Source organism: Embiotoca jacksoni, unplaced genomic scaffold (genome assembly GCF_022577435.1).
Source record: "Embiotoca jacksoni isolate LCO1_2020_lvr unplaced genomic scaffold, fEmbJac1.0.p SCAF_11, whole genome shotgun sequence".
Taxonomy (NCBI): Eukaryota; Metazoa; Chordata; class Actinopteri; family Embiotocidae; genus Embiotoca; species Embiotoca jacksoni.
Window position 1 is genome coordinate 11,690,158 of NW_027185241.1, and position 14,967 is coordinate 11,705,124.

Sequence of the window (14,967 nt, forward strand, 5' to 3'; positions counted from 1 at the left end):
TGACAAACACATTTAATTGTCCTCAATTTTAGTTTGATTCCGGGAACCCAAAGGATCTGGATGAAAACGTGGGGCTGCAGTCATAACAACTCAGATGGAGAATACATGGCCGGACAACTTGCTGCCAGCGGCTACAGGATGACTGGTAAGAGACTGTTTGATTGTGGTGCTTTGTATTGAGTCTGTTGACAGAAGGTCTGTCAGCAAAATAGCCTAAATGACAACACTAATAGAATAATACTTGGATAGAAGGATGAATGGATTTTAGACTGATGGATGTAAGATAAGAACATGAACAAACAGGTGAAATGGCAAAAAATATGTCACTATTTATGTGTACACAACTGATTTCAATATTATTATTGAACACAAGGGGGCGGTCTTGCTGTGTAATTAAGCTTTACCTATATTATTTCAGTTGGGGACTTTGTTTATTCCCTGAATTGAACTTCCCAGATGGTGTCCTACCCTAATGAATGTCATCTAAGCAAATGTATTGAGGATTTTGACCATGTTTGGGGTCAACCCTCGTGCGTCCGTTGTTTATAAATGGTCATTGTCTTTATTACATCAATAGTTCAAAAGAAGATACACAGGACCTCACAGGTGTCAGATTACAGATTGTTAAACAAACTATATTGAGTGATACCTTTCATTCTGAGTTTTGCATGTCTTTTGCATGGAGGCTAGACATATTGTGTTCTAGATTACCAGAAGTCTTCTCTGAGGGATTCATTGTGTGTGTTTGTGTGCATGCGGGGGTGGGGGTGGGGGGGGGGGGGGGGGGGGTACAGACCGACCGAGACAGATGAGGAAGAGGGAGTGAACCCCTTAGGCGTTTCTCTCTCCATGCGGTCTCCGCAGCCATAGAAGGACATTAATCACACACTTCAAAAATGCAGATGTACCCACTCACTAACAAACACGCACAGAAGGCACAGTTTGCTTCTGAACATGGGCCAACAGTTTTTCTTCCCCTCATCTGGTAGTTTAGACCTCTTGATCTCTCACCTTTCTTTGTTTTACGGTTTTCTCTGTCCAATGAGCTCCTCTCTGTCATAACATGTATATCCCTCACACTCTCTTCACTTTGTCGTCTCTCACTTGCCCCTTGACTGGGGAGCAGATCCTGTGTTCAAGCATCTGCTGAGGCCTGATAGTTGGTGTGTTAATTGTCTCACCATAGATCTATTTTGACTTGATAGCTGCAATCGAAAGTGAGTGCTGTGAAAAAAATGTGCTGCGAGAATTGTTTTCTGTTCCCACTTTGACTTTTGTACAATAAATATCTGTCTGTCTCAGAATGGGATTACAGCACACATTGCTTCTCTGGTTGTCTTTCGGTCATCAGCAGATATGGATGCACGATGTTGTAATGTAATACACTCTCAGGTAATAAGGTTAAAACTTGCTGTTCTGGATATTAGATTCTTCTGATCTCTGGATACGGTTTGTTTCTGTCCCCTCCTCTCATTAAAGGTAGGATCTTGCACTCAGCACATAATGATAGTAGTTCCAGAAAGTGTTCAGCAGCTGTTACAGCATTTTAATTTTATTAGATTATAGCTCAATAGAAGCACCTGTGCTTATAAAAAAAAATTTCACAACACCTTTTGACTTAACATTTGAGACAGTTATACAATCCTGTGTGAAAGGAATAACAAGTTATTGTATTCTGTTTGGCTATAGATAACATTATTCTTCAACATCAAACAGATCACTTTGTTTGTGAGAAAGAAAAACACTAAAACAGAGTAAGAGGTCATGTGGAGACTCCTAAAGGTCAAACGAAGGTTGTTTTAGTCTCTCTTTCTGCTGCTATTTTCATATATTTTGCATGACTAGATACATTTGCAAGAGGGTGTACTCATGTTTGATTGGTGGTTATAAAAGAGGACAACGATCTTATGCAACTCAGATAATGATTCTGTCTCTTGACAGATGAGGTATTATTGGAGCTTAATGACCGCTGCTGGCAAATATTAAGATTATAGATTGTATAGACTGAAGGATTCTGGGTTTTTGGGGCTGATGTCGATACTGATATTGCATCAGATATTTTGTACTATATATATATACATATATGTATATGTATATATATATATATATATATACACATATATTTGGGAATTTAATAGTTATAAGTAACTATAAAAAAACAAAAATAGAACAATTTCCAATTTAACCCAAGCACCTTTTTCTGCATTATGATCTGTGAAATCATACCAGCACATATCACACAACACATATGCCAATTACAATATATCCAAAATTGGCTGATAAATTCGGCTGACTGATGTACCAGTCGGGCTCTGATTAAGTGAAGTGTCTTCACATGTATTCATGTTTTGGTCGTAGCATGTCCTACATGTAACAACTTGGTAAAAGAACAACCCTCTGTCGTTTACCACTTTAGTAAATATGTTTTTTTTTACCCCATGATGTAGCCTAAAGATGCCTTTACCTTTTACTGATAGAGCCTCTGAATGCTGACTCTGTCTTACTTTCTCCTTTAGTCTTGTTGTCTTTTTTTCTATCTCACTCCTCTGTCAACAAAGTACTGTAAAGGTCAGTGTCTCTCTGCTAAAGCTGAGGGATTAGTTTGGTTTCTGTCCTCCACACCTCTGCTTTTTATCTATCTTCCACCCCCCTCGTTTGGCTCTCTATCTTTTTCTGACTTTTTCCTCCTCCATCATCATCTCCCCCTCTGTCTGAGCTAATACCGTCACTCAGTCATTGTATTTCACTGAGATTGTTGGAAGGAGAAATTGACTGTCATGGCCAAAATCAGGGGAGATTACACTTGGTACAGGTGGGGATTGTTTTGACTGTGGCATGAAATTGTAGGGAGTGTATGAGACAGAGTGGAATAGTCTGGAATGAGCAGCACCGAAATGGACTCCTCGATGGTGCAGTGTGTACTAGTTGTCTGGATTGAAGACGACGGACATCATCATTTATGAGTCAGAATATTCTTTCCATTTCCAAAAAAACGGTACGAAATCATATCGCATGAATAGCAGGCTGCTATCTCGGTAGTGTTCAAATCCACGGTGTCGTTCGGCGAAGTTTAATGAAAGAAGCCCGGACAAAGACAGCTTCCACTGCTCGGAAAACATGACATCACCTCCTCTGCCTTCTCATCCTTCCTGCCTGTTTTCTCTCTTTCACACCCCCTGCCCTCCCCTGTCGCTCTTTCATCCCCATTACTAACTCTTTCTTTCTTAAACTATGACATCACCTGGTGTGAGGCGTAGTAGCACTTCTTGTGTCGGCCTATAGGTGGCAGCCTTGGCCCATGGAGGAGCTTTTTGTGTACAGAAAACATCCCGCAATATCAGGATGAGGTCATCCTTCTGAAAAAACATACTGTGTTCCCATTCATAGTTTTAAAATGTGTTACTTTAAATTCTTACAGGCTACACATGATCTTGTGAAAGATGAAAAATTAAGCCAACTCTCAATTTATACCATAGTTAACCTGAACCTATGTAACGTAGTGCTTTGAGAGATGATGTTTACATAACAAGAGTCTAGTAGGTCAACGCTGAATGTGTGCCGCTGAGTGTCTTCAGGTTCAGAAAATTGGCGACTTTGTTTAGATAAGAGGTGCCACTCCTCATCTTTTAGCTGGAGAGCATCTTGGCTCCAACATACAATACTTTTTATGTAATATCTAATATGAATATTGTTTCACATAAAATGTTTAACTTATTGTGATTCTTTTGTTTAACTTGTTTCATTTATATTGGAACTTTCTCTTGTTGTGTTTTACATCAGTGAATGCAGCCTGTGTTATTTCCCTCTGCTTTCATTGTCTTGACACTTGTTTTACTGCATGAACTTGTTCACCCTGACTTGTCCCCAGTTGCAGTTCCACTACACAACCAAAGAGGGCACTGTTTACCTGTGATCGTACACTGTCACAAATGAACGTATTTTAGCAGCAGAGCAATGTGCCAAATAGTGACTTCATAGAAAGGCATGTACGCGCGCACACGAGCACACACACATGCACACACACACCCTTCATGGAAAGTCACACCAGGATATTTTGATTGTTTTTGGCTGGTCTCCTCCCCTCCCAATCTCTTCCCTGCCAGCCAGCCGCACACACAGCACTTCAGTTATGATTTTACATACCGGTTAGGCAAAATTACTCCCTGGTAGACAGTGTCAGCCAAATGAGGCGTTCTCAGTTCCTGGTTTGGACACAGACGGTTGGAGGATTTGGGTTTCAGAGTAAGGGTGTGAGCTGTTTTGATAAGATGATACGAGGACTTAATTGATCAGCAGGTATTACAGGTGTTTTAAGGGATGTTGCATACAATGTCATTTCACTATGCCTTTTTAGATAATTACTATGATATGAAAGGCATCATTTACTTTGAAAAAAAAACAACATCTGGATGTATCCTGTTGTATGGAATATATTATGCTTTTATTTATAAATGCATTTTGTTTCTCTTTGAGCTGAAGCACTTAATGCTGTGTGCTTGTTCAACTGCAGCTGAAGAAAACCATATTTGTAAATTTGATATGGATATTTTACTGACTTGCAGCATAATTAACATTTACTTTTGCATCATTTTTGAAATTAATCAGGAGCTCAGTCCCTCTAAAAGGCAGTGTTAATGTGTTTCGGCTGAAATGTCTAAAAACTGTTCTGATTGAGCTCGTACTGCATTCGTGTTTCCAGCGCTGCTTCTGCTCTGTGATTGTATTACATCACTGTAGAGTATTCTCACTCCGAGCGTGCGTACCTCGCATACGTGCCATCTCATTCATAAAACGGAGTGTGTGGGGATCTTCCGATTGGCTGGATGCGCGCTACGCAACATTACACGCCGCAACATTATGGCCAATGAAAACTTACAATGTTGTGTCTGACTCCACCTCTTGCATGTACACACACATTGGCGCACGCAGCCGGCTCACACACACATTTGCTCCTCTCGCACACACAGTTGCAGACGTGGTGGGAATTGGTATTGTACAGGGACCGTGTGTGAGAGACGCTTCCGTTTTCTACAGTCATCATTCTGCAAGATTAGACGTCTCTGGTGGTGTCTGTACGCCTGAGAAAGACTCTGCACGCTCACTGTCGGTCCAGCGCGGTGTAACTGTGTGTATCAGGCTGTCTTGCTCTGCTGATTTAGAGACGGAGAGTGTGAAAGAATGAAGGCGAAAGCAGTGTAAGGAAAGAGAGGAGGAAGAGTCAGTGGGGAAGGGCGGAGGGGGCTGGGATGAAGGTTACAGCCCAAAGAAACGGATGCAAAATTAGCCAAAGTGACGGTTGGAAGTAGGAAGGCGAACCTTTGAGGGTGATGCACTGCGAGGAAAAAGGAACTAGAATCTGGCACATCTGTAGAAACGGGGAGTAGGGAGATGGATAGTTGGAGAGGAGAAGGTTGAGCAATTAGGGAGGACAGGAGAGATGTGAGGAAGGAGGAAATGAGTCTGTCGCAAAAGGACGTTAAGTGAATATGTAATAGCAGTTGGCAGCAACAGATTTGGATATAAATAAACCATGACATAGTTGTGAGAAAATTAGATGCCAGAAAATAAACTAAATATACAAACAAAACTCAACCGAAGAATTCATTTTCCAGAATTAAAGACATTTTCATCGCTTCATGAATGCTTCACTGTCTGATTAGTTGTGTGGCTGTAATTATGTCATTTTTGTGTCATGTACGTGTGGCATTAACTGTTAAAACGATAATGGAATATCTGTTTTCCATCTCTTGCGCAGACACGAACAGACACGCTGTTTCCACGGCTTTGAATTTGTCTAAAATCCTACAAAAAGCACCCCATGAGACCAGGCAGCGAGGTGTAACCATTTAGAGACCTGGAGATTAGAGTGATCCCGAGCCCTGTGTGTTTGTGTGTGTGCATGCACGTGTGCGTTTTGGTGATCCTACAAGGTGACCCATGTGTAGGCAGCACCCAGTAACCACTTTGAAGCCATGGGATTAAGGACCCCGGCCATTTCTGCCTTAACGGTCCCTCGGGGGAGCTGTGGATAGAGGAGGAGAAGGAAAAGCAGCATAGGCTGAGGGAAGAGGGGATCACCGCTCAGTCTCATCCATTGATTACTCTGAGGAGGAATTCTGATAGCATCACAAACCGACCTGATGAGAACAACCTTTGCTGCGTGAACTTGTCATGGGAGTTGAAAAGCACAAGGTCACTCCAAAGGGATTCACTCGTGTCCCCCTTAATGTTTTTTTTTGGCTTATTTAAAAAAACCAACATTAGTTACTAATTGACTAATAAACAAGTAAGTAAACAGATGCTATTAAAACAACACAACCTGTTTTCCCTTTTAAGAGGGAAAATTATTCTTCCCTCATTTCTGTAAGGATACGACCCTCCATTGTTACAGGTTACTAATTGACTAATAAACAAGTAAGTAAACAGATGCTATTAAAACAACACAACCTGTGTCTGTGCCTTTTAAGAGGGAAAATGATTCTTCCCTCATTTCTGTAAGGATACAACCCTCCATTGTTACAGGCATCCCTTCCCATATGTGAGATTTCGGAGCAAGGAAAGAGAATTACAGGCAATTCCACTTCTAACTCCTTATTTTGAGTAATAACAAAAAAACAGTACAAATTCATTCCCCGAAGGCCAGTGATATCTCATCCTCGTTGGCGCAAACCTCAAAGGTAGGAGAGGAAGAAGAATGGAAGCAAGAATTGCTGCTCCACTCTTCCCTCCGTTCAGTCATTTGTTCACTTGCTGTTGCATTTCTCTGATAAAGAGAGCAAAAGATAAATGATTGGAGAAGCTATAGAGGAGTTTCCTTTGCTACTTCCCTATAGAGGAAGTGTATTCCCTATTCCCTTCAGTACCCAGCCAGCCAGTGAACCCCCTGTTATCCCAGGAACACTGCCTGCATTCCACTGGGATTGCGAATACCCTGAAGGGATATAATGGGAATATCATGGAGGGAAAATGAGTAATGGCATGAGGCAGGAACCAAAGGGAAGGCATTGGGGAGAGAGGCAGGGAGGGACCAAGAGACGAAGAGCAAAGGAGGTTGTCTGGAAAGGGGATGAGGGGTGAAGCACAGTTTTGATGAATCACAGTTTTGCTCACATCCAAAGTGTTGAGCCTGAAATCAAAGCAGGGAGATGATGCTTTCTGCCATCAAAGGTGGCCTAATTCTAAAAAATAAAGGTGAATGACTGGCAGCTAAAATCTCAGACCACCACCCCCACACAGCATAGGACAATTGAAGGAGTCAACCCCACCCACCCCCACACCTCCCCTTCAACAAGTTGCATCAGATGCCAGTTAACAAGGCATTTAACCCCCAAACGTCTCAACTGGAGCTGCTCAGTGGGTAACGCCGTGTGCCTGTGGATATGTTGGGAAGCTCCCAGTTAGGTGTATGTAACCCACTCTCTATCGCCCCTGTCTTTACAGATACATCAATATGAACAAAAATATGTCTGTTCGTTGGGAAACTTTCATGCCTGAACGTTTTGTGAATGAAACAGGATCCATATGACACAACACCTAATATATAATAGCTAATATGTAATTGATCTAATGTTAAATACCTCATTCTGTTTTTTGTACTAGTTTAATGTTAAGCAAAATAGTTATTGGTAATTATTGTATATGAATGCTTTATAATAATCATTTGCCATTTTGGTAAACATTGACAACTTTCTTTTTTGCTCATTGTCTTTAAAGGTATAACTCTGAGCCCTACATATGCACTGTGCTTCCAAATACACACCTCTTCTTCTCAGTTGAATCTCAGTCCCAGCAAAGTGGAACACATGAAATGAAAGCAGGCAGAACCTGTCTAATAAACCTTGAATGAACAGCCTTATCAGTTTTGTTTAGCTCAGACTGTGTTGAGGGCTGAGATGTATCTGCATTTCTTTGAGATCTGCTTGCCGAGTCAGAGCTCTCCATTGATTTCTCTGATTCGACACTCCTTGTCCAACTTCTCAGCTCCTGAAAACCTTCCAAGCAGGAAAACGTGTTGTTACTATGACGAACAGTAAGCTGTTCTTTCAAACCAAACAAGTTATTGCTTTTCTGCAATTGTTCTTCAAGCAACAGTGACCAGTTGATTTACGATTACTTAGACTGTTTTTGATATCAAAATATGTATTGGTGACATGCTTTAAAAGCCCTTAAACACCTGTAGTCCATCAACACTGGTTTCATTTTGCTGGATTAGACCACCTGTCAGGACAGTGTGGGCGTTTACAAACCAAACATGGCTCCATCCAGCCTCCACCTGACTAGAAAAGCTTGTGGAGATATACTTCTGTTGGAACAGATTGGCATTGGGTCTGGTACTGTGTGCAGTCTACCAACCAAAGTGTCCAGGACCGATTAATACACATATGACGGCATATGACATAATGGTGGAGAATTTCTCAACTGATGTCTCAGTTTACTGTTAAGCAACATCTTTTAGTTGTTGTTGTTTTAATCAATTCCCTTTTAACCCAGAGCTCTAAAGTTGCATTGAGAGTTACTGTGATAAGACGGAGCTAACAATGTGTTCATTCGTTTCACCAAAGGACAAATTGAGTTTTATTCACGTAACTTGACAGCACAAACTGTCCTAATTTAAAAATGGCGTTATTTTCATACAATTACATGTCTTCGTTTGTTCAGCGGCGCGATGTCAGGGACTCACTTAGCTTTCTTTTCTTGGAGGACAAACAGTTCAAGTTTGTGTCAAACTCCTTGGCAGCAAAGCTAAAAGGACCAAAGCGAGATGATCTATATTCATTGACATTTGACAACTCATTGTTGCTTTCTCTGTTTTTGAATAATTAGCTTGTCTCATATTTTACATGCTGAACGAGAATTTTTTTTAAAGTCTTTCTCACTTCTAATTTGTCCTTCTCCTCTTTGTTTTGCCTGTCATCTTGACTCGCCAAGGAAAACAAATGTAATTTCCCCCATGAAGAGGAAATGAAAGCTTGAAAGACATTTGTAATTAATGTGGCATGCCAGGCTGTTGGTGTGGGTGGATGAAGAGTGTGGCTGACATATGGATAAAAAGCAAAGAAATCAAGAGTTGGGCGTTCAAGGACATGAAGTAAATGACTTTGCAAGGCCCCCCCTTTGAGGTCTCTCCCCCCACCCCCTGCTGCACTTCGGCCCTTTGGTGTTGTTTTGGAAGATAACCCCTTCTTTCTGTCTGAGCGTCCAATGTTCAGCCATCAGTGCCATTACTCACTGACCACCTGCTGAAATGGAAAGCGGGGTTGACCTGTATCGTTGTGTGTGGATGTTCATGCGAGGCCACCTGCTGCAATGAAAGCACTGTCTACCTATGAGTGGAGAGCAAAAAGTGTCTGCATGAGTGTTTGTGTAGTGCATGAATTTGAGTGTTGTGACGACCAGGCAGCAACGTGAACAAATGAATAAGAGAATAGTTCTGAAGGCCCTCACAAGTATTATAATGCTCCAAGACATGGAGTGTGAGTGTGCTTGTGTGTGCACTTCTGTCCGCTGTAATAAATTAATTCTACATGTGTCTCTGTTTGATCTCTTCTTCATACATATAAATGAATCAGCTCTGTGCTAGATTTCCATGTGAGAGCACAGATATTAGATAAAGTGGATTTAAAAGCCGCGGATGATTTGAGCAGTGGGTTTAATTTGAATCATCATCGGACAAAGTAACCTTGATCGCCAAGCAGAAAAGATGACTTAACTGGGTGCCGTGGCAGGACCTTGCTTGAGAGAAATTGTGAATGAATACGAGTAACTGTGTGTGGTCATCCACGGGATATAAGCTTAATAGCTTGTCTGCTGTCCATTGTGCAAGGCAGGGAGTAGACAAGTAATAATTGAGCTTGAACTGTTTCAATCTCTAATGTTTCACTCAACTTCTTAGTGCTTTCCTCTCTTTGAGACTCCTCTTCAACCTTCTCTCCTCTCTTCCTGTGGTTACATTAGCAGTATAGATCTATATGGGGCAAAGTAAGCAGACTAAATACAAGTAATGTTTAGCCAGGGAAGAGATCGATAGGTATGTATTGATTAAGCATCAAGTGTGGCCACAAGTAATTTCCTGGTCATCTGTGTACGGCTGTCTGGGTTGGAAGGGGAACGATTGTGTTAGGAATGGGCTTTTCAAGCAAAAATACTATTCAATATTTGCTGGAAACTATTCAACTGTTATTTGGATACACCATCATCACCACCACCACTAAACACACACACTCCCACATTTACAGAGGGAGAACTGGCTCCACAAATGCCATCAAAGTTTGAAGATGAAGGACGTTGTTTGTTCTGCATGTCTTAACGTCAAACGTCCCGTCTTCTGCTGATAAAGCTAGACACGGATTGTTTTTCTGTGGACGGACCGTCGGCTCTCAAATGACTGTAAAAAGCTGTGGTAGGCTTATGATATGCGAGCTTTACCTGGCACTGCACGTCATCTTTGTATATTTTTTATTCTTTTAAAGAAATTCCCCACAGAACTTTTGATGGCAGTAGTGTTTTGCATGTTTCTCCTGTTTGTACATCTCGGAGCACCGCGCCTGTTTCACCGACATGTTCTTCTCCTTTTGTTGTTAAATGGCTGTTGGCAAACAGCTTTTAGGTGCGTTACAGCCACGTTCTGGCAGTAGTAACCCATTTCCAGCAGGTGCCGATAATCCCAAGGGAAATACAATTTTATATATATATTTTTTTATTCATAAATCATCACCCGTCCTGAGATTGTGTTCGGTCTTTAAAATGTGTTTTTTTTTGCGGTATTTGGGCAGCACTAAATAAATAAGACAATGCTGAAATATTAGGACGGTAATAACTTCTAATAGTCTGATTTTGTAGTTCCAGTCTAGAGAGCATAACGGCAGAATACATCAGCTGAAAGGCTTTGAGATAAACCTAAAGGTCAACCAACCAGAGGGAAATCTGTTTATTTTTACGGTTACTCTTAGTCTCTGTTTCTTTCTCACTCCTTTGCTTTTCACTCTCAGTTGCTGGATCAAACATACACGCACACAGATGCATACATATACAGAGGTGTGTGAAGTTTATTGATAATCCGATGATTTCCACATGGCAGACAGATGGCTCTTCTAATCTTTCAGACAGACACTGCCTTTTGAGATCTGATCTGATGATTGCTCTGTGTGTGAGTGTGTATGTCCGTGTGTGGTTTCCATGGCTGAACTTGATAAAACTGTCCTCAGAAGGCTCCTGCTGTGTGTGTGTGTGTGTGTGTGTGTGTGTGTGTGTGTGTGTGTGTGTGTGTGTGTGTGTGTGTGTGTGTGTGTTTAACTTATTTTACATTTGTGGTTGGAATGTGTCTGAACTCCTCTCATTATCTTTGGCAGTTGATCAATGGTTGACCAGGACTATTATGACAAGCCTGTATTTCTGAATTTCATTTTCAGCCTGAGATACTCTGAGTTTATAAATGACATAATGTGAATGCTTGTTTCATCTTTTCTTGGACTTTATACATTGGAAAGTAAAAGGAAGTGAGCAAGACTGGGTGGCCTTGAAGAAATAGGCCGAATTTGATCGCAAGTTCAAGGTGTTACGTTGGGGGGTTAGATTAGTGAATTATCAGCCCACACATATCTGCCCTCAGTTTTAACAGAGGATAAGTATTTACATTCCTGTTTATTTACTCAGCGCTTCTGCATGTCCATAGGACTTTGGCAGAAGGAACCATCCATTTGTCCTCACTGGTTGCAATTCCACATGTTTGAACCGTGACGTTTTCCAGAACTGTTAATCAAACCTCTGTATCTTCTTCATCTTATGAGTTCACTTGAGTTGATAAGTTGAATCATCGGTTGGAGACCCCTAGTCTTTAAATTTAGCTCTCTATATGATATATGATATATATATATATTTCCAAGGCTTAGGCTGAGCAGAGCGAAGCCGCCACACTGCGCTGAGGTTAAGATTGTAAGTTGGGCCAGGTGTCCCTGGACGGGGACCTCGCACTGGCCTCTGAGGACACCCTGGCGTGGATGTCTGTTTCCCCTCAGAGCAGGCTGCTGGGAATCAGCCACTGAGGTTACGGTGGTGGGGTGGACAGAGGGTGGTCTGGTTGGAAACGAGGCTCAGTGTTTTTAACTTGCCCGGTCCCCGCTGACTGCAGCCTCCATCAGATCTGTGGGTTGCAACAGGGGAAACTGATTAATGCAGGTCAACTTCAAGATTTCCGTTTTTGGTAACATTAGTTTTGTGGTACTGTCGCTGTCTTGGAGGTAGCCATACAATAAAAGCCACCACACCCGTCACTATCTTAGATTTACTTTGAAGCAGGAGAAGTGTTGAATTCTTAGTTCAATGCAGCAGAGGAACTGAGCGGAGATAGAAAACAACAGGGCTCCTGCTGTGACAATGCTGTTTGAGTGACATCATGACTGCTGGCAAATGATGATAAATAAGTGAATATTATACAAGGAACGTTTGTCATGTTGCTGAACATTCAGCTGTGATGCTCCTTTCCAATTTATCAGTCACCTAAAGTGCTGAAAGCAACGTCGCCCCTTTATGTTAACTCCATACTTTGCCTGAGTCTAGTGACATTAAGTGCGTTGATACGTTGTCGTGTGACTACCTGTCTCAGTGCATTGTAATATGCTGGCAGCATGATTGTCTCAGCTTGATTTAGTTTCTCTGACCTGATATCTGATTAAAGAGACTCAGATGTGTGCAGGAGCTGGATTAGCATATAAAAAGACAGTGACAGGACATCAGATCATTTTGATGCCATCTGTTTTCAATGGAATCTGTTAGATGGAGAGGGGTGTGTGTGTGTGTGTGTGTGTGTGTGTGTGTGTGTGTGTGTGTGTGTGTGTGTCGCCCCCACAACCCTGCTCTCTATCATTGTCCTCGTTACTGTTTTTTACTTGTTATTTGTATTTTTACTGCAGCTTTTTCTGCCTTTTGTCCTATTATTTCTTGTTTATTTTTGTCTCGGGGAGGAGTCATACCCATTAACACAGACTATGGACAAAGACATCAATTATTTACACTGGAAAACATTTTTAAATTGTTCCATTTTGAAATGATTTATTAATTAGAAGGCATCTTCTCTGGGATTTGGCTTTATGTCCGCCCCACCTATCTAATGTATTCATTCACGGATGCATGGAGACACACATGCAAGCAAGGACGTATGTGTACGCAAGCAGACGCACACGCATGGATGTCAAAGGCTTCCAACAGTTCCACAGGATTATCCATTGAGATGTCCATTGTAATTTCTCATGAATCAGATTTTCTTAAATACAGCAATTTTCCTGTTCAAACAAAAAACGGGTCTGGAAACAGCAGGATTGAGAATATATACATTTTAAATGAGGCTTAGCAGTTTAGAAATGTAGAAATACTACGCTCGTAGGAAAAATGGCATGAAAGAAAAGTTAGAGGGTGTGGACAATATTATTTTGGTATAGCTAATAAATCCAGAAATTTAACCAACTGATAATAATTCAATTCCTTTTTTAGTCTTTTCAGATGTTTTAGCCTTTTATTTTCTCAGATATTCTTGTATGTCTTTGCAGCTCTTTTTAATCAGGGCTGTGACGATCATAAAATTATAGTTGTCATCTAAATAATGGCCATGAAGTATTTACTTGTCTTTTTCCATTCATTTTATATTGCTACTGTTGTATAAACTGAATCATGGTTTAATAATACACAAACACCTTATGAAGAAGAGCCATTTATTGGCTGACGTTTTGTCTTTGCGACTGAATCTAATGTTAATCTGATGTTAATGTCAACAGATGCCCATTGAAATGTGGCAGGTCAAATATTAAAGTAAAGCATTTCGTGATAAACAGTTGGTGGCGCTAACTCGATCAGGCAGAAGACCCCTTTATATGTCGTTGGCATTCGGTATCCCTGTATGCTGTATCCGTGTATCTCTGCAGCTCTGTCTTTAAATACATACTCTCTGAACATGTATTGCATTTGGTCTTCCATACGATCACAGCAGTTTATATGTGTTAAGATAAACAAAATACAAGTTATTAAACATGCAAAAGCTCAAAAACAGACCACCGAGCTGGGTTGGTGTGGATGTAAATGCACTGAGAGCCTGTAAGATAGAGTAGCAATTTGTGTGTAAAATGTTTACGTGTACATGAAGCAGAACTGCCTCTCTAATCACCAGTTTACCTGCCAACATCCACATTCCTTTGACTGCTCAGTACTAAGGACATCAGTAATGTGTGTGTGTGTGTGTGTGTGTGTGTGTGTGTGTGTGTGTGTGTGTGTCTCTGTCTGTCTGTGTGTGTGTGTGTGTGTGTGTGTGTGTGTGTGTGTGTGTGCGCGTGTGTGTGTTGGGGAGTAGGAGCTGTGATTAAGAGCTTTGCAGTTTTCACTTTAAATGTGGTAGCATTACAGGTAGAGAGATCAGGTGATGTGTTCAGGGCAACACTGGGTTTCAATTAAGAGCATTATAGTGATTATAGTGGAACAGCTGGAGGAGATATACTGTTGGACGGTGTGCGTGTGTGTGCGCGCATGTCTTTGTGTCTCTGCGTGCGTGTGCGTCTCTCTGTGCGTGTGTGTGTGTGTGTGTGTGTGTGTGTGTGTGTGTGTGTGTGTGTGTGTGTGCCAGTGATGCATGTAATTTGAGGAGACATTGCCAATTGAACAATGTGGTCCACTGAGCTTATCATGTGTTGTGCGTGCACAAGGTGCTTCCTACAGATTAATTTACTACACACAGCCCCTCCTTAATGAACAAGCCAGATCAGCAAACCATGTGGTTTCTTCACCATCCAAGTTTACAGTATGTATTACACATCTGTATATTTTTCTCTCAACCCTTTCATGCAGTCTCTCTTCAGTTTCTCTGTGTCTCTTGTGTCTCCCCCCTGGCCGTCTCTATAATGTGACTCTGTCAGTCTCTCATTGTGAATTTTTCTGATGTCTTCCCAATTTTCCTGCTCATATTAGTCTTAAAAGTTGTCTGCTCCT

At 41.4% G+C, this 14,967-nt stretch overlaps 1 protein-coding gene across 2 annotated transcripts in view; it reads left to right on the plus strand.

Moving 5' to 3' along the window:
- Nucleotides 1-14,967, plus strand: part of cdkal1 (CDK5 regulatory subunit associated protein 1-like 1) — a 223,034-nt gene that overhangs the window by 3,220 nt on the left and 204,847 nt on the right. For both annotated transcript variants that reach the window (XM_069143201.1, XM_069143202.1), the window contains exon 3: nt 33-145. In XM_069143201.1, coding sequence (XP_068999302.1) covers nt 33-145 — 113 coding nt within the window. The remainder of the gene's footprint in view (nt 1-32; nt 146-14,967) is intronic.